The following is a 17,102-nucleotide window of genomic DNA, read 5'->3' as shown; positions in this document are numbered from 1 at the left end:
CCATTTTAAGCAACGGTTTAAATTAAGATGTCCTGACTTGCTGAGCCCGTGGCAACGCGCGAGTTGTCACAGCTTAGGTGCGCAAAGGCTCTCCCCGATCCAAGGCAGAAGCCTCTTCCCCACCAAAAGGGCAGGGGCAATTCCCTGCTGGCTCTGGAGCCTCACAGGGATTTTCTTCCTTGGGGGGAGCCGGGATGGTCCCCAGCCAAGGGGGGACTGGTGGCGAAGGTCTGCGCAGCCCCAGGTAAGGTCAGGGCGCGGAGGGAAGAGCATCCCTCACCCCCACGGTCTGCTGTGGGGTTTTGAGGAGGGATGGGAGAATTTAATGGGATTGCTGAGGCTTTTTTTTACCCCTCTCCCAGCTCCAATCGATTAATGGTTGGCTTCTGCTTCCAAGCGCAGAGCCTTCATTGCTGCAGCCTGCCAATTGCCCCAGACCCAGGAGCTGCGATGGGCGCCCTGGGCTGCTCCAGCCTGGCTCCTGGAGCGATTTGGCTGCGGGGAGCAGAGCTGTGTCTGCTCGCTGCCCCTCTCCTGCTGCCAGCAGGGCCTTTTGCAGCTGCTTTCACATCACCAAGTGAAGCAGAGGCTGCAGTGGGGCCGAGTTTTTTCTCCCCCTTCTCGGTCGCATCCCTTTCCCCAGCTGCTTTGCTTGTGCCTCCTCGCTTGCCCTGCCCAGCGGTGTCAGGACCTGCTCCCTGCCCAGTAGCTGAGCTCCCAGTGCAAGCACGGGGCTGGGGGGGAGAGGATGGGAACCGCGGCATCGCAGCCACCCCACGGCCCCTTCCCACGCCCCGCTTTGTGTCTGCGCAGCGGGGAGTGAGCGCACGGCGAGCGCTCGCGGTCCCACCGAGCCAGCAGACGCGGCCGGCCCCTAGCAGGGCTCGGTGCCGAGCAGGACTCGCTGCCCGGGCCGGATGACAGATGAGCGTGGAAGAGGAGAACGTGCTGCAGCCTCCGACCCCGAGCTGTCCTACGAGGAGGAGGAGGAGGAGGATGAGTCGAGCGCGGAGTCTGAGCTCTCGGACACCTGCAGCATCCTCTCCGATGACTCCGTCTACCCATGCGCCGAGCTCCCTGTTGAGACCGGCGGTGGTGAGGACCTGAGCCTCTACCAGTGCTGCCTCAGGAACGATGCCAAGCTGGTGCGGGAGAGGTTGGAGCGTGGGGTGAGCAGGAGGGAGGCCACGGAGCTGGATATCAACGGCAGGGTGAGTGGCTGGGGGAGGAGCGGAGAGGGTGTCCTGGGAACGGGCAAACTCTGGAGGCTGGTGGCTGCTGAAGGAGGGTGAGCAGGGGGCAGAGCTCAGGATGAGCCCCCAGAGCCGTGGGATGGGTGATCAGGGTCTCCTGGGGTTGTGTGGATCTTCAGAGCTGAACCACAGCCTCCTTCCCATCCCGGACCCGTTGGGTTTGGGGTGGGGAGGGCGGTGGTGGTCCCGCTCTGAGCGCTGTCCCCTCCAGAACGGGCTGATGGTCGCCTGCTGCAAGGGTTTCGTGGACATCGTGCCCCTGCTGCGGCAGTGCCCGCACATCGACGTCAACCAGCAGGACAAGGAGGGGAACACGGCGCTCATGATGGCAGCACAAGCAGGTAGGCGCCCCTCATACCTGCTGCAGGGCCAGAGCCCCCATCCCTCCCCTCTGCAACCCCAAAAATGAGCAGCCAGGAGAGACAAGGGGCCAAAGTGAAGTGACCTGCCCTGTACGACCTGATGGCTTATGCCAGTGCAGTCTTAAGAACAATCAAATTGTGCAAAAGGCCTGAGCAGTAAATTCCTCTTCTGGGGACCAAAACTTCTGTTCCAATCCCATTTTTCTCGTAGTGGATCAGTTCTGCTCCCCCAGAGCAATCCCGAGCTGATAAGCCGCAGAGTGCACTGCGGTGGGATCGTGCACTATTCCTGCTTCTAATCATTGCTAGAATTGGCGATTTCTTAAATTTTTTTTTTTGATTCTTTCCTGAATTACCTGCTTGAAGCAGCTGGCGAGCCAGCACCGTGCTCTGCACGTTGCCACCCAGCCTCTTGCAAAGCAAACCAGAAGGGTTTAGGTCCAGCTCCCCCCAACCTCGCCCCGCGTTTGCGTTCGAGACGCCCCCACCAAGCCCCTTTCCTACAAGCGGGCGCTAACAATTAACCCTCGTTAACCACCCAAACGCTAACGGGGCTTCTCCTCTGCGAAGGACACATCACGATAGTCAACTACCTCCTGAATTACTACCCGGCGCTGGACCTGGACAGGCGCGACGGCCGGGGGCTGACGGCGCTGATGAAGGCGGCGGTGCAGGGGCAGCAGGACTGCGTGGCCGCCCTGCTGCTGGCGGGTGAGCGGCCCCGGCCCGTGGTAGAGCCCGAGCTCTGATGTTTTTGGGCATCCTCTCTGGTTCCTGAAGCTCTCTGGTTGGAAAGTTAAGGGCCTGCACTGATGCTCTTGGTTGGAGGGGGGGGCACCAGGGGGTCACTGCTACCCGGGGGTATCATGGCACCAATATCCCAACTTGGATAGCCCGAAGCTGCCTGGCCGTGCCATGGCTTTGTAGAGCCTTTCCATACAGGGTAGGGGCTCTGAGCCCTTCCCTGAGGCTCCTCTGACCCTAACCAGGCTGTCCATCTGTCCGGCACGCTGTCCGGCAGTCCGTCCAGTGCCAGCCTGGACCGTGGTGACACCTGCTGGTCACTGCCCCCAAATGCTGAGCCGTGAACGCAGCCCAAATGCATTTTTTTGGGATGGAAGGGTTCTTGTTTTGAATTTTGTGCTGCCTCGTGCGTGCACCCTGAGCTCTGGGGCGATTTTGGGGGACGGAGCGGGGACACTTGCAGTGACATCCTTTGCATCCCGGTGTCACCAGGAGCCGACCTGCAGGCAGTGGATCCCATCAAAGGGAAGACAGCCAGGGAGTGGGCAGTCTTCACCGGCCGCTTCGAGACGACCGTTCGCATCCGCAGCCTCCTGCGGCGCCCGCGGGCCGAGCAATTCGGCACCCGCTACCTCCCCGAGTGGCCAGCGCTGGCCGGGCTGGTGGCCAAATCCCTGAGCCCCAAATCCCGGAGCCAGAAGCTGTCGGAGAAGATCCGCTCCCTCTTCACCTTCCGCTTCCCTCGCGACCCCGAGGAGGACGGCGTGATGGACCACATGGTGAGGATGACCACCGCCCTGGCCAGCCCCTTCGTGGCCACCGCTTGCCAAACCGTCTGCCCCGACAGCCCCCCCGAGGTGGGCAAACGCCGGCTGTCGGTGCCGGAGATCCTCCAGCAGCACGTGCCAGATCCAGGCACCGCCAACCCCGTGGCCGGGGCAGCCTCGTGCAACGGCCAAGCGGTGTCGGAGATCCGGCTCCTGCCTCCACGCTGTCCCCAAAACCGCCTCCTGGGCTTCCTGCCCCGGCGGCTGCTGCTGCTGCTGCGCGGGAACAGCATCTTCCCCGGGGAGCACGTCCCAAAAATCAAGCTGACCAAGGCCTCCTCGCCATCGGCCAGCAGGAGGGAGTGGAGGCATCGTGCCAAGGACAAGGAGCTGCTGCAGCCGCCCAAGTGGAGGTACAAGGAGCTGCAGGAGGAGAAGAGAGCTGCCAAGGAAGCAGGGAACGAGAAGAAAAAGAAGAAAGGGGGAAAGGGACCCTAAGGTGGGGGGTCTCGGGGCGAGGGCCCCAACCGCTTTGGGACCTGCTGGGTGGTTTTGGCAGGGGATGAGCCCACGTTGCTGCTCCCTGCCCAGCCCTTCGTCATCCCACGCCTTGGCTCTGCCCGGCCCCATGGTGCTGGGGGGGATCTTGCCCTCTGCCAGCAGCCGGGGCAGGGTGGGGGCAGAAGGGGCTCCCTCCTGTCCTTTTTTTTTTTTTTTTTTTTTTTTGCCTCTTGGATCTTACGGAGATCTGGATCTCGCGGAGTGCGGCGGAACGTGACTGTGCAAATTAAAGTGGAAGCAGTTGCCATGTTAACGGGATTGATTTAATGAATAAACCCCAGGGCTGCTCGTCGGGCTGGCAGCGAAGCCTCACCCGTGCTGCGAGCATCCCCCAGCCAGGGCAGCCCGACTACCTTCATGGCATCGATTTCCCTGCTCCTGCTTTGTCCCAAGACCCCTCACCTTGCACCCACGGGGACCTCTGGTGCTCCCCAGCACCTGCTCCCCTCGGTGGCCCCTCTGTGCAGTTATTTTTTTGCTGGTGTGTTCCCCAGCCGTGCCGCACCACGTGCCAGGATGGCAGCGAGCTCGAGTTTGCCATCACGCTGCAGCCACCCAGATGTGGTTAAAGCAGGATGTTTTCCCCATGCTGCTCTTGATTCGTGCACCAGAATGGTTTGAGTGAGGATTTGAGCTGCAAACAGAAGCAAGGGGCCGTGGGGTCCTCACCCTGTGCAGGCTCTGGGGCGGCAGGGACAGTCCTGGCTCTGCTCCCTGTGCACATCGCGGGTCCCCAGCAGCCGTGTCTGAGTCACGGGGATGCTGCTGGTGGTGTAAATATTTCAAGTTCCTCCTAAAAACGCCTCGAAGTGACCCTGTGGGGATGCGGGGAGGTGAAATCCGGATCCTGAGCAGCCCTCGCTGCCTCCTGCAGCTTGCAGGCAGGGAGGGTTTGGTCACAGGGAGAGCACCTTGCAGCAAGAGGCACTCGAATCACTTAAATCCCCTGGTAATAAATAAAATAAATAATCTTTCCCTGTGGGCAGGCAGAACCTGCAACCCAGACCCGAGCCCATCATTTACCCTGTCCTCTTGGGGGCACAAAGCCACCCGCTCCCCCCAGTCCTCCCCAGTTTGGGGCTGTGCCTTGCAGGGGCTCCAGGCACCGCCGCCTCCCTCCTGTTCCCCCCCAGCCTTGGCTCACGCCGGGCTCCCCGCGCCGCCTTCCTCCGGTGCCAGCTTCTGCCACGGCTCGCAGATGAGCCGGGGGCGGAGGTGCACGGAGAGACCTTGGCTCGTGCCACGCTCCTGCCGCACAGGGGACGGGGACAGCCGGGGACAGTGGAGGATGGAGGCTCGTGGCCCCTCGGTGACACCCGCAGGGGTGGCTGGCTGCGGTCCCATGGGGGCACAGGGTGCTCTGTGGGGCGAAACTGCAGCACGTGGCCATAAGAAGCCCAAATGATTTAATAAAGGCTGATTTTTTTTTTTTTTGGCTCGGAGGTGGGAGCGGTGGGGAGCTTGTGCCATCAGCCCCGGCGCGGCCGGCACCGCCAGCACCCATCCCGCTGTGATTCAGCGCGGGGCTGGCACCCCCAGAGCCCGGCACGAAGCACAGCGGGTGGGAGGCAGCTGCCTCCTGCCGCACCACGAGCTGGGGGTGGCCTCGAGCTGTGCGAAGGCGAGGAAATATTCGGGTCAGGGCAGGGGTTTGGTGCTCCTGGGTTCGGCATGGCTGCGGTTTGTCCGCCTGTAGAGGCAGGCAGCACCGGGCACGAGTCTTCTCCTCCCCTCTCCTTGCTGCTCAGCCTCCATCTCCCAGCTTTTTTCTCATCCTGGTGCTGGAAATCACTCAGAACCATCCTTGCCCTGCTGAAATTCTGGTGGCAGACCGGATTGAAAACCCCTTTGTCGTTACAGCCGGTCATGGTCTTGGGGTGAATATTCACGAATTAAAAAAAAAAAAAAATCCAGGCTCCCAGCGTGGAAGAGAGCAGCGCCTGAAGCAGAGCCCTTGCTGGACACCGCGCATCCAGCGCCCGGCTGCTGAGGGCAAAATTCGGGGCCGCTGTCCCCCCACCCTGTTGAAACCCCCCCCAAAAAAAAAAAAAACGGGGAAGGGCTGGCGGCTGCAATCTGCGCCGGGGCAGAGATGGTCACGGCGATAGCGCGGCTGCGGCACAGACTTCCTCCGGCAGACGGGCGCTGCTATCTGATGGAAACTGCCCGTTTCCCATGCGTGGACGCCGGCTCGGCGAAAATTCCTCCCGCCTCCGCCACGGGCAAGGTCACGCACGAAGGCTCCGCGCGTTTGATCCTGGTTTTGTGCTCTTGTTTGTCTCGCTTCCTCCGCCGAGGGCGATCGGGGAGATAGCGGAGGAACCTCGGGCAGGACCTCAAAGCTCCACGGCCGAGCTCTGCCGCCAGTGCCCAGGCGGAGAGGCCGCGGTGGCTCCGGGGAGGGTCGCGCTGCAATTTTGGGCTCGTGATGCAATTGGGGTTTGTGATGAAACGGGGAACGGCGAGGGAAATCAGGCCACGTAGCTCGGTTAGGAAAGAGGATGCGACGCCGGCCCCCGGGGCTGCCGGCTGCCTCCACGGGAGCTGCTCGAGGTGTCTGGAAGGAGCAGCCGGGAGAAAGCTGGGGCTGGGGGGTGCTGGGGAGGAGCTGAGGGATGGGGGACGGATACGGGACCCCAGCCAGGGTGGCTGAAACTGCAACCCCGGGGCAGCAAAAGGGGAAGCGGCGTTTCCGCTGCCCGCGGTGGGGTTGGCTCCGTGCGCCCCACGCCGTGGGAACGGCACCACCGCGGGTGTCCCAGCGCAGCTGGGGGGTCTCGAGGGTGGTGGCACATATGGGAGACGTGCCCGTGGGTCCCTTTGTCTTAGCCCTGCAGAGAAGATCGAGCACCCCTCGGTGCAGTGCTCCTTGAGCTCCGAAAATCCTACTGGGGACAGCACTGGACAGCTGGGAAGCCCCTTTGCTACCCCATAAAGTTCCCATCCCCACAGGGGACAAGCACCGGTGAGGTGGGAGAGGTGCCCGGTGCTCTAACGCCAACCCACAGCATCCTCCCTACCCCTGGTACCCCCAAAAAAACCCCCCAAACGGAGCGGCTGCGACTCCGCCGGGTGCAGGAGGCTTTGGGTGCTCTGGACCTGGCAGGGTGCAGCCCCGGGGCCTCTCCCGGGCTCAAAATTCAGGAAAATTTGGGGAAGCAGCTGGTGAGGGACAGGGGCGGGAGGAGCGGGACGAGGGAGAGCAACCAGGATGGAGCTGGGGCCCGGTGTGCGGGAGGAAGGGAGGCTGGATGGGGATGTGTGCTCAGCAATAGGAAATGCTTTATTAGCTGGGAGTGGTGGAGAAAAGCCAGGCAGGAAGAGGCAGTAATAAGAAACATTTTTTTGACTTCTCCCACATCCAGACCACAGAGCACTCGCCAGGCGGCCGCGTCGGGGCAGTGGGGCCGGGCCGGGAGCTGAACCTCTTCGGGGTCCCCATGAGGTTCCTTGGGGTGCAGGGCACGGCTGGGAGCGTCCCTGGCTGAGCCTGGTGTGGGACACGGGGGGGGGGCCACGGCCAGGAATCCTCCCCAGGAGCAGCAGCAGAGCCGGGCAGCACCCACGGGACCGGCGCGGATGCTGTAGGTGAGTCCCAAAGCGCCCTCGGGGGAGGCTGCACGGAGCGGGGCCATGCAGGACCCCCACCTCTGTGGGGTCGGGACCCCCCAGCCTGGCCCTGCCTTCTGCTCCCGGGGGTCCCCGTCTTCTTTCCTCAAAGCCTCCATCACTTTTTAACGCCCAGGGCAGCTGCTGCTGAGCACAGGGCAGGGGCTGATCTCTGCCGAACGTCTCCAGGCTCGGAGATCGGCCGGTTTCCCTCTGGATTTTCACCAACGTGGCCAAAATCAGGAGCTGGCCCCATTTCCATGACGTTCGGCGGGACACCAGGGTTTACGTCAGGGTAGCAGATGCCGGAATCTGGATTTTGGGGACATAAACCTGGATTTACAGCAGCGTGGCTGAGAGCAGGATCCGTCCCCGGGTCCTCGGCAAAGAGCTAAAATATTATACAGCTGCTAGCAAGCCCCTGAGCTGACGAGAGGGCTGGGAAATGGAGGACAGGGGCGCATCTCTACAAGGCACGAGTTGCAGTGAGGGAAAGTTGAAACCGCAGTGGCTGGCGGCACGGTGCAGAGCCCCACGCTGCCTGCAAGCACAGCGTCTGCTGGGCAAAACCCAGCACAAGGGCCAGGGCAGGAAACCTCCCCTGCACTGCTGTGTGTGCGAGGAGATGCACGCAAGGCTGGCATCGTGTTCCTGTTTCTCTCATTAATGCGTCTGAGCTGGTTTTGCTGCTCCCTGCGTGCGTCCTACGGTGCAGCAATCCCGGTGGTGCAAGGGGCCGGGGTGCGCAGCCTGTCCCCGCGGGTCCCCGCTGCGCCTGAATTTTGCCTCCATCCTTCTTGTGCCATTTGGGAAATGTTCCTCCTGGAGGAGATGGGGTTTGTTCTCCTGGAGGAGACGGCGTTTGCTCAGCTGGAAGCGTGCAAGCGTGGCCACGGGACGCTGCAGCCCCATTTCTGCCCAGGTACCCAGCGGGTCCGGGCTTTCCTGCTGGCTCCTGTCCCCAGTGCTGCTTCCCAAGCAGCCCCTTGGCCCCTGCCTCCATTTCAGGGCAGGGAAATTCCTCTTCTCCGCACTGGGTCTTGCTCAAGACCTTCCCAACAACAGGGACTTCCATCACTTCAGCCCCTCTGGTGCATAAGGCAGCGAGTGCTACAGCCTCTGCCTGGCCAGGGATGCTCCTGCCCAGCCCTAAAACCCCCCAGGGTGGATTTATCCAATTTTTTTTCCTCCCCCTGTGGCTGAACCTGCTGCAAATCCCCCAGGATGACGGGACGTAAAGCTGTGGGGTGGCTCGCTGCCAGCATTTCGGGGCTGGAGGTGCTGCTGTGGACCCCCAGGGGGTGCAAACGCTGCAGCTTGAAATGGGAAGGGACTGGGGGGGCGTCGGGGCTGGTTTTGACCCATTGCAGATGTGTCCTGGGATATTTCTGACCCTGGTTTTCTACAGCTCGGTGCTAGGGACGGTTCTGGGTTAGGGTTTGCTTTGCTTGCAATTTTGTCTCGTGGGCAGTGAGGTTTTCGGTGAGGTCCGGACCATTTTGGGTTGAACGGCGAAAACCCCGCAGGGCTCTGACAAGGCAGGGTTTTGCTTGGTGGCTTCCTGGAAGCGCCTCCGAGGAGGGGATTCACTGCCTGGGAGCCTCCGTTTCCATATTAAAAAGATCCATTCCCTAGCACGCCAAATTGCGAGGTGACTGGCATGCCTAGGAGCATCCCAGGGGCTCACAACCCGAGAGCTGAACGGCCCCAGCTGAATTTATTTCCCAGATCTCATCCTTGTAGGGCTGACCCCGTGCTAGCCGAGGGACCGGCCGGTGAGGAGCGCTGCGAGCGGCCAGGCACCGCTCCTACTGGGGTGGATCCTGCTCTCCCGACAGCCCTGAGCTCGGGTCACCGTTTCCTCTCCACGAGCTACAACAAAGTGAGCTATTTTGGGGAGGAAAAGCCCATTTTTATGTCGCGCAGCGGCCGGAGCCGTCGCAGCTCTGCCCGGGACGGCCACGTCCGTGTGCCTTTCCGCGCGCCGTGCTTGCGTGACTGCCTTTCCCCATCAAGGCCAGAATCTAAACAATCTTGATTCCTGTCCTGGCTGCCATGGGCAGGGCTCCTTGAATTGCAGGAAACGGCGACTTTCGGCGTGTTTATATTGGGAATCGCGGGGCGACGGAGAAGGGAGCGAGGTGGGGTTGGGGAGCCAGGTCCCGGCCTCGTGGGAAGGGAGCGCGCGGCGGTGCCGCGAGGGGCTTGGCCAAAATTCCTCCTTTTACGAGGAGCTATTGAAAAATAAATAATAATAATAATAATAATTTAAAAAAACACGGCCAAACCTTCCCCAAAGGCACAGCTGGGGAATTCTTGGCCGCCCGCAGTGACTCCGCTTGTGTCATTGATAAGCTCTGTACAAAAGCCCCCTCCCAGCGCTGAGCCCCGGATTGCAGCCAGCTGCCGGGGCGGCTCCGGCTGCGGCGGGGACCTGGGGGTGCGCAGCGGGGCGTGGGGGCTCCCAGCCCCATCCCGCAGACCTCCAGCCCCGCTGATGTCTGTGGGACACGCCGAGGTACCACCCGTGGGGACGGGGGAGGCTGTGGGGGCCTTGTGGCCATGGTGATGCCCCCTTCCTACCCCAAACCTCGAGCGCCGTGGGGCTGTACGGGGTGTCCCGGCATCCCGCCGGCTCCGCGTGCGTCTGCAGCCGTCCCGGGGAACTGCTCGCAGGAAGGGCTGCAACCGGGACGTCCGGAGCCGAATTCCACTTGCAAGCAGCACATCCTACCTCGCCTCGCTGCCCTCCCTCCCCGTCGGACACCGCGTCCCGCTGCTTCCTTCCCAAAGCCACCGCGCGGCTGCGCCCGCGTTTTGCCCGGCCGCCAGCCCCGGGATGTTGGGGGTGCCCCAGGGCTGTGGCTGCCACCATCACCCCCTTTTTTTTTTTTTTATTTTCCTGCAGGAAAATGTCCCAGGAAGCCTGTGGCGGGGCCATGCTGGCGCTGCTGACCTTCTCCCTCGGCCTTGCTGCCGGTGAGTAGCAAAACGGAGCAGAAAATGAAGCTGGGGCCGTGCCCGACGCCTTCCGCCCCGCACGGGGTGGTTAAAATAAACTCGGGGCTGTTTGGAAACTTAATCGCTTGCTCTGCTCAAAATAAACGGCTGCAGGACGTGGCTCCGGGGAGGTGCTGCTGGTGGTGGGGAGCAGCAAGGAGCTGCTCGTGGTCCCCAGAGAGCACCAGGGGGATCCGGGGTGGATCCAGGCTGGGATCGTCCCGGCTCTGGGCAGGGGGGACGTGGAGCCCCCGAGGAGCACCAGGGATGGTCCCCAGCCCACGCCACCAAGCACAGGGCACCAGCATGGGGCCGTGGGGGGCTGCGGCCGGCCGGCCGTCTGTCTGTCCCCTTGCCACCGTCCGTCTGGCTGCCCTCGTGCTGAACTTGCTGATTCCAGGAGGGATATTTTCTGCGCCAAAGGGCAGAGCTAAATCGGGAGGCGGGAGCGCAGCCGCCCCCTGGCCCCGCGGCGAGGGGCTGCACATTCGGTGCCTGGATCCCAAAACACAACACCCCCAGAGCCCAGCTCAGGCTCCAAAACTCCCTGGGGCTCCATGGGCAGGATGCGACCCCCGGGCTGTGCTCTGCGAGCTCGGGCAGCCCAATTTGTTGTTCCAGCTCATGGCACGGATGCGTTTTCCCTGCGCATCCCCTCTGCTGCCTCCTGGTGGTCCCAGCCTGCTTCTAGGGTCTTGAGCATAGATCCCATTGACCCCAAAGCCAGCAGCATCCCCAAGACGGGTGGCGGCTGACCCCGAACGGGGCATCCCGGTCCCGTGGCGCAACGCGTGCTGTCCTCGTGCCCGCAGACGAGCTGCTGTGCGCGTGCGACGTGCCGCACTGCAGCGTGCCCAACTGCACGGGCAAGGTGTGCTTCGTCAGCAAGCGGCGGGAGGACGGGAGGATCGTCCAGCACCGGGGCTGCTTCTCCACCAACCTGATGGAGAACTGCCGCCCGCACGTGATGGAGCAGTACGGCACCAGGTGCTGCGACTCCAACATGTGCAATGCCGAGCTGGAGATCTACCTGCCAGGTACGGGAACCCCCGGGCTGTCCCCCTTCCCTTTTCGAGGAGTCAGGGGGAGAGGGGCAGGGTTTTTCGGGGATGTGGAGGTGTGTTTGGGTCTCTAAATAATACCCCTCCTCTCCCAACATTGCCAGGGTCCCCCTTTCGAATGCAGGATGGGGCGAGCGAGGTGCCCCCAGTGCCTCTCCTTGCGCTGTGCCCCCATCCATGGGGGTGACCCCACTGCAGATCCCCCCTCCCATGCCCAAACCCAAACCCCAAAACCTCCCCAGTTCCAAGCCCAAGCCCCCCCTTCCTTCCCCCACCCATCCTTTCCCCTCCACCAGGAGAAGAAGCCCTGGAGAAGCCGCCGTCCCTGTCCAACCTCCTCCTGATGATCTTCGTCCCGCTGCTCGCCCTCCTCGTCCTCGCGGCGCTCACGGCGCTTTTCCTCTGGAAGCTGACCCAGCACCGCCGCGAGAGGCTCCTCTTCAAGCACAGCGACCTGGGGGACACGGACCTCATGCTCAAAGCCTCCCTGGTGGGAGACAGCACGCTGGAGGTGGGTGGGCACCAAGGGGGGAGACCCCCGGCTGTCCCCAAAGGAAGGGGGACGTGCGGTGCGGGGTGGCCACCGGGCTCACCGTCTGCCTTGGCTCCTCAGGACCTGCTGAACGATGACTGCACCACGGGCAGCGGCTCGGGGCTGCCTTTCCTCGTCCAGAGGACGGTGGCTCGGCAGATCACCCTGGTGGAGTGCGTGGGTGAGGACAGCAGGGGCCGGAGCCCTTTCCCGCAGTGGCACCGCGATGCCAAACCCACGGGGAGGGGTTGGACCCAAGCCCTGTAGCCAAAACCCCATAAAGACCCCAATCCTCGGGGTGGGTGGCACTTGACCGAGGTCAGCCCACCCCGATATGAAGGGCCCTGCATCGCCCTGTTGCCGTTCCCCACCGGGAGCTGGGTTTATCACAGAGGGACGGGGACGGGGTTGGGATCCTTTGGGGTCCGTGTTAAGGGGATGCCGTGGTTGGGGCAGGCAAAGGGCGCTACGGCGAGGTGTGGCGAGGCGTGTGGCACGGGGAGAACGTGGCCGTGAAGATCTTCTCCTCCCGGGACGAGCAGTCGTGGTTCCGCGAGACGGAGATCTACAACACCGTCCTCCTCCGGCACGACAACATCCTGGGTGAGGATGGGGGCCACACGGGGGGGAAGGGGGCACCGGGGACGGCGGCGCGGCGGCTCCGTGACCCCGCTCCTCTCCCCATCCAGGCTTCATCGCCTCCGACATGACGTCGAGGAACTCCAGCACCCAGCTGTGGCTCATCACCCACTACCACGAGAACGGCTCCCTCTACGACTACCTGCAGAGGACGGCCCTGGACGTGGAGACCTGCCTGGGGCTGGCGGCCTCCATCATCTGCGGCCTCGTCCACCTCCACGTGGAGATTTTCGGCACCCAGGGCAAGCCCGCCATCGCCCACCGCGACCTGAAGAGCAGGAACATCCTGGTGAAAAGCAACCGGCAGTGCTGCATCGCCGACCTGGGTGAGACCCCGCTCCCCCGGGGGGGGGGACACGGCGGTGACGGTGACGTCCTTCTGTCCACCCTCCGTCCATCTATCCATCCATCCATCCATCCATCCGTCCGTCTGTCCGTCTGTCCGCCCAGGGCTGGCCGTCATGCACTCCCAAGGCAGCGACTACCTGGACATCGGCACCAACCCGCGGGTGGGCACCAAGCGCTACATGGCCCCCGAGGTGCTGAGCGAGCAGATCCGCACCGACTGCTTCGAGTCCTACAAGAAGACGGACATCTGGGCCTACGGGCTGGTGCTCTGGGAGATCACCCGGCGGACGGCGGTGAACGGTGAGCGGGCTCCAGCCCTCCCTCCTTCTCTCCTCCTCCTCCTTTTTTATTTTTCCCTTTTTCCTTTTTTTTCCCTTTTTCCTTTTTTTTCCCTTTTTCCTTTTTTTTCCCCCTTTTTCCTGTTTTTTTCTTTTTCCTTTTTTTTTCCCTTTTTCCTTTTTTTCCCTTTTTCATTTTTTTTCCCCTTTTCCTTTTTTTCTTCCCTTTTTCCTTTTTTATTTTTCCCTTTTTCCTTTTTTTTCCCTTTTTCCTTTTTTTTCCCTTTTTCCTTTTTTTTCCCCCTTTCCTTTTTTTTCCCTTTTTCCTTTTTTTTCCCTTTTTCCTTTTTTTCCTTCCCTTTTTCCTTTTTTTCCCTTTTTCCTTTTTTTTTCGCTTTTTCCTTTTTTTTTTTCCCTTTTTCCTTTTTTTCCCTTTTTCCTTTTTTTTTCCCTTTTCCCTTTTTTTTTTCCCTTTTTCCTTTTTCTTCTCTTTTTCCTTTTTTTTTTTTCTTTTTTTTTTTTTTTTCCTTCGCCCAGAAGATTAGCTGTAAATTTATAAACACTGTAATCTGGTGTCAGCACCCGGCTCCCTGATTAAAGGGCCCATTAGACTCAATCAGCGTTCTGTTTGTTCAGTGCTGATTAGAAAACAAGCAGCACCCAGCGCTGCCTGGAAGCCGGCCATGGCCGGGACCTCCGGCCACGGGGTTTTTGCTCGGGGACGGGGACAGAGCTGGGGACCCCCGCAGAGGAGGCTCCTGCCCCGGCCAGCGCCGCTCAGCACCACCGGCAGAGCCCATTAACGGCATTAATTAAATGGTGGGCGCTGGAGGGTGAAGCAGCAGGTCCCCCCCAGGCGCAGTCTGGTCGGGATAATCTCATTTACTGCCCTGGGGCTCCTTCAGATTAAACATTTACTCCGAATTACCGTGGCCATGTGCAGGGGACGACCTTCAGCCGCCAGCTTTAACCCTTGCGGGGACCCCGGGCACAACCCCGGGGCACCAAGGAACCGGGATGGGGTTTGGGGTTGCCGGTACCCTTGGGGTACATGGGGCTGTGGGGTGCTTGGGGCAGCCTGGGGGGAGGGAAAACCCCATGGATGCACGGCCATATGGAGGCACTAAGCAAGGATTAGCAGGGCCAGCTGGCGGGCTCGCCATGGCTGCGGGGTTTTATTGGGGCTGGACTTGGTGCTGGAGCCCCCATCAGGGTTGGAGACGGTGCTGGGCCCCCCCAAGACATCCCAGCCCCGTGGTGGGGCCGGAGCAGTGCACCCCAACCCAGGGCTGTGCCCGTGCCACCCTAGGGACAGGCACAGGGGGCAGCTTGGGCACCCCACAGCCCCCGTTCCCATTCCCTGTGCCCCCCCAAGTGTCCTGGAAGCGGGGACATTGGCCCCGTGCGGGACCAGGGACGCATCCTGCGCCCCGGCCACGCTCACGGCAAACCCCGCAGGCATCGTGGAGGAGTACCGGCCGCCCTTCTTCGACGTGGTGCCCAGCGACCCCAGCTTCGAGGACATGAAGAAGGTGGTGTGCGTCGACCAGCAGACCCCCGTGATCCCCAACCGCCTCTTCTCCGACTCGGTGAGGCTTCGGCGAGGGCTCAGCAGCCTCACGGGGGCCGCAGTTTTGGGGTACCCCAGCTGCAAAGCACCCACGGAGGGGCCATGAGCTCCGGGTGGCAGCGGGGGCGAGGACGGGTGGAAGCCGGGACCCCCACCCCAAAGCTTTCGCAGACCCTGGGGGAGGTTTGGGGAGCCTGGGGAGGTTTGGGGAGCCCTGGCATCACCCGAAACATCACTCCTTGTCTGCTCTCCCCCCCCCCAGGTTCTGTCTGCCCTGGCTAAGGTGATGAAGGAGTGCTGGTACCAGAGCCCCTCGGCCCGGCTCACGGCCCTGAGGATCAAAAAGACCCTGAAGAAGCTGCACCACTCCCTGGACAAACCCAAGCAGGAGTGCTGAGCACCGGGGCTGCAGCCCACCCCCCCCTCACCGTGGCCCCCTTGGCTTTTCCCACCCCAGTGGCTTCTAAATCCGCAAGGTGGAAAAAAAAAAAAAAAGGCAAAAAAAAAATAGCAAGCAAGAAATCTTCCAGCCTGTTTATAAAAATATCTCCCGGAGCCGAAAGTTGATGCTGGGGGCAGCCTGCGCCCGGCCCCAGCCCACCCCGAAGCCCCCTACCCAGCCGGATTCAGCCCCGTGCTGTGCCCCAAAGGGGCAGCACCAGGAATTCCCCATCAGGACCTGGCACAGCTCCGGGTTTGGGGTTTTTTTGGGGGGTTTTGTTGGAAAAGGCTGGTCCCAGGGCGCTTCAGGGCCGCTTGGAGCCGCGCGTCCTGGGGATCCCACAGAGCCACGGGAAGGTGCCGGGGGTTGAGACTGCTGGGGCCTGATGAGCTTCTGCTTTCCGAGCTGTTTGGGTGTTTTCTCAGCATTTTGGTGTTTTCCAGGCATTTTCATACATTCTCCAGCCAGCTCCTGCTCGCTCCCTGTTCGGGTCGGGAACTACTCACGGCCTCACCCAGGGCGTTCAACGGAAGGAGACGCGCGCCTTTATTATTTAATTATCAAGATTTAATATATTTAATAAAGCATAAAGCTATTTTATCGCTTCCCAGCCTCCCCCACCAGGCACTGAGGAGAAGGGGGACCCCGCGGCCCGGAGCTTGTGCATGGCTTATTAATTTATGGCTTCGACACGGCTGTAGCCGGCGTGTATCGGACCCCGCAATAAACCTCGCTCCAGCCTCTCCGCAAACCCCCTCTCCCTCGGGGCCGCCGGCCCTGGTGCTTCTAGGAATTTGCACCAAAAAAAATAATAATAATAAATAAATAAAAAATAAAAAAATAGGATCCTGAGATGCCAAGAAAGCGCAGACAACAAAGGCCAGGTCTTGTTTGCGAGCGCTGACATTGTTCAGGCAGGATAGCCCGGGCGGCCTTATCGCAGCGGGTGCGCAGGAGGTTCCTGCTGATAGCCCGAAAAGGGGGGGGGGACACACGAAAACACCCCCGAAGATGAAAGGGGAACTTGCTCGGAAAAGCTTGGCTGACACGGGGATTTTTTTTTCCGGCTCAGCCCCGTGCGGGATGTCGGCCTGGCCTGGGACAGGACACGGGCCTGGCGCACGCTGACACCGCAGGCACGGCCTGCATTGGGTGTCCTGCTCCCAGTTAGCAGCTGGGAGGAACTGGTGGGCAATGGGCGGCTCTTGGAAGTGGGGGGCGGGCTGGGACAAGGGGTCCTGAGGGGGCATGGATCAGCCCCTGGGATGTGGGAGCAGCTCCCTGGAGCCCCCCCGTAGCCACCTCAATTCCCCTCCTCACCCCCCTCAGCATCCCTAAGCCCCCACCAGAACCCCCCCAGCCCCCCTCCTCAACCCCCCCAGTACCCCCCAGTACCCCCAATCCGCCCCCAGCCCCCCTCCTCACCCCTCCTCACCCCCAACACCTCCATTTTCCACCCCCCAGCCCCCCTCCTCAACCCCCCAGTTCCCCCCAGTACTCCCCAATCCCCCCCAGCCCCCCTCCTCACCCCCCCCAGCACCCCTCACCCCCCCAGAACCCTGGAGCACCCCCATAACCCCCCCCAGTTCCCCTCCTCAGCCCCCCCATGTCCTCTCAGCCCCCCCAGCTCCCCTTTTCACCCCCCCAAGTCCCCCTCCTCAACCTCCCAGTGCCCCCCAGTACCCCCCAGTACCCCGCAGTAGCCCCCAGTCCCCCCCCCAGCTCCCTGGAGCCCCCCCCAGTCCCCCCATAACCCCCCCAGCCCCCTCCTCACCCCCCCACCTCCCCTTTCCACCCCCCCAGCCCCCCTCCTCAACCCCCCAGTACCTCCCAGTTCCCCCCAGTACCCCCCAGTTCCCCCCAGTACTCCCCAATCCCCCCCCAGCCCCCCTCCTCACCCCCCCCACCTCCCCTTTCCACCCCCCCAGCCCCCCTC

General features: G+C 62.0%; 2 protein-coding genes across 3 annotated transcripts; both read left to right on the top strand.

The window, feature by feature from the left end:
* Positions 1 to 594: 594 nt before the first annotated feature.
* ANKRD33 (ankyrin repeat domain 33) lies at positions 595 to 3,744 on the top strand. Its single transcript, XM_032204934.1, has 4 exons — positions 595 to 1,211; positions 1,465 to 1,594; positions 2,186 to 2,326; positions 2,852 to 3,744. The coding sequence occupies exons 1-4, from the start codon at positions 918 to 920 to the stop codon at positions 3,622 to 3,624; spliced, it is 1,338 nt and encodes a 445-aa protein (XP_032060825.1). The 5' UTR covers positions 595 to 917; the 3' UTR covers positions 3,625 to 3,744.
* On the top strand, positions 1,550 to 15,219 carry ACVRL1 (activin A receptor like type 1). Of its 2 annotated transcripts, none has more exons than XM_032204933.1 (10): positions 1,550 to 1,594; positions 10,205 to 10,275; positions 11,109 to 11,333; positions 11,654 to 11,868; positions 11,971 to 12,070; positions 12,346 to 12,492; positions 12,579 to 12,854; positions 12,979 to 13,176; positions 14,613 to 14,743; positions 14,987 to 15,219. In XM_032204933.1, the coding sequence occupies exons 2-10, from the start codon at positions 10,209 to 10,211 to the stop codon at positions 15,119 to 15,121; spliced, it is 1,494 nt and encodes a 497-aa protein (XP_032060824.1). In that variant the 5' UTR covers positions 1,550 to 1,594; positions 10,205 to 10,208; the 3' UTR covers positions 15,122 to 15,219. The 2 variants fall into 2 exon arrangements, with proteins under 2 accessions (XP_032060824.1, XP_032060823.1); XM_032204932.1 differs by lacking the exon at positions 1,550 to 1,594 and adding an exon at positions 7,227 to 7,275.
* The last annotated feature ends 1,883 nt before the right edge of the window (positions 15,220 to 17,102 follow it).

Source organism: Aythya fuligula, chromosome 29, assembly GCF_009819795.1.
Source record: "Aythya fuligula isolate bAytFul2 chromosome 29, bAytFul2.pri, whole genome shotgun sequence".
NCBI lineage: Eukaryota > Metazoa > Chordata > Aves > Anseriformes > Anatidae > Aythya > Aythya fuligula.
The sequence above is the reverse complement of the archived record's forward strand: the minus strand, read 5'-3'. Positions and strand labels throughout refer to the sequence as shown.

Excerpts from the sequence above, each read along its gene's own strand:
- ACVRL1 (XM_032204933.1), top strand. The coding sequence starts at position 10,209 with ATGTCCCAGGAAGCCTGTGGCGGGGCCATGCTGGCGCTGCTGACCTTC. Across the intron at positions 11,334-11,653 it reads GCTGGAGATCTACCTGCCAG|GAGAAGAAGCCCTGGAGAAG; the intron begins GTACGGGAACCC and ends CCCCTCCACCAG. Across the intron at positions 12,493-12,578 it reads CCGGCACGACAACATCCTGG|GCTTCATCGCCTCCGACATG; the intron begins GTGAGGATGGGG and ends CTCCCCATCCAG.
- ANKRD33 (XM_032204934.1), top strand. The coding sequence starts at position 918 with ATGACAGATGAGCGTGGAAGAGGAGAACGTGCTGCAGCCTCCGACCCC. Across the intron at positions 1,595-2,185 it reads CATGATGGCAGCACAAGCAG|GACACATCACGATAGTCAAC; the intron begins GTAGGCGCCCCT and ends TCCTCTGCGAAG. Across the intron at positions 2,327-2,851 it reads GGCCGCCCTGCTGCTGGCGG|GAGCCGACCTGCAGGCAGTG; the intron begins GTGAGCGGCCCC and ends CGGTGTCACCAG.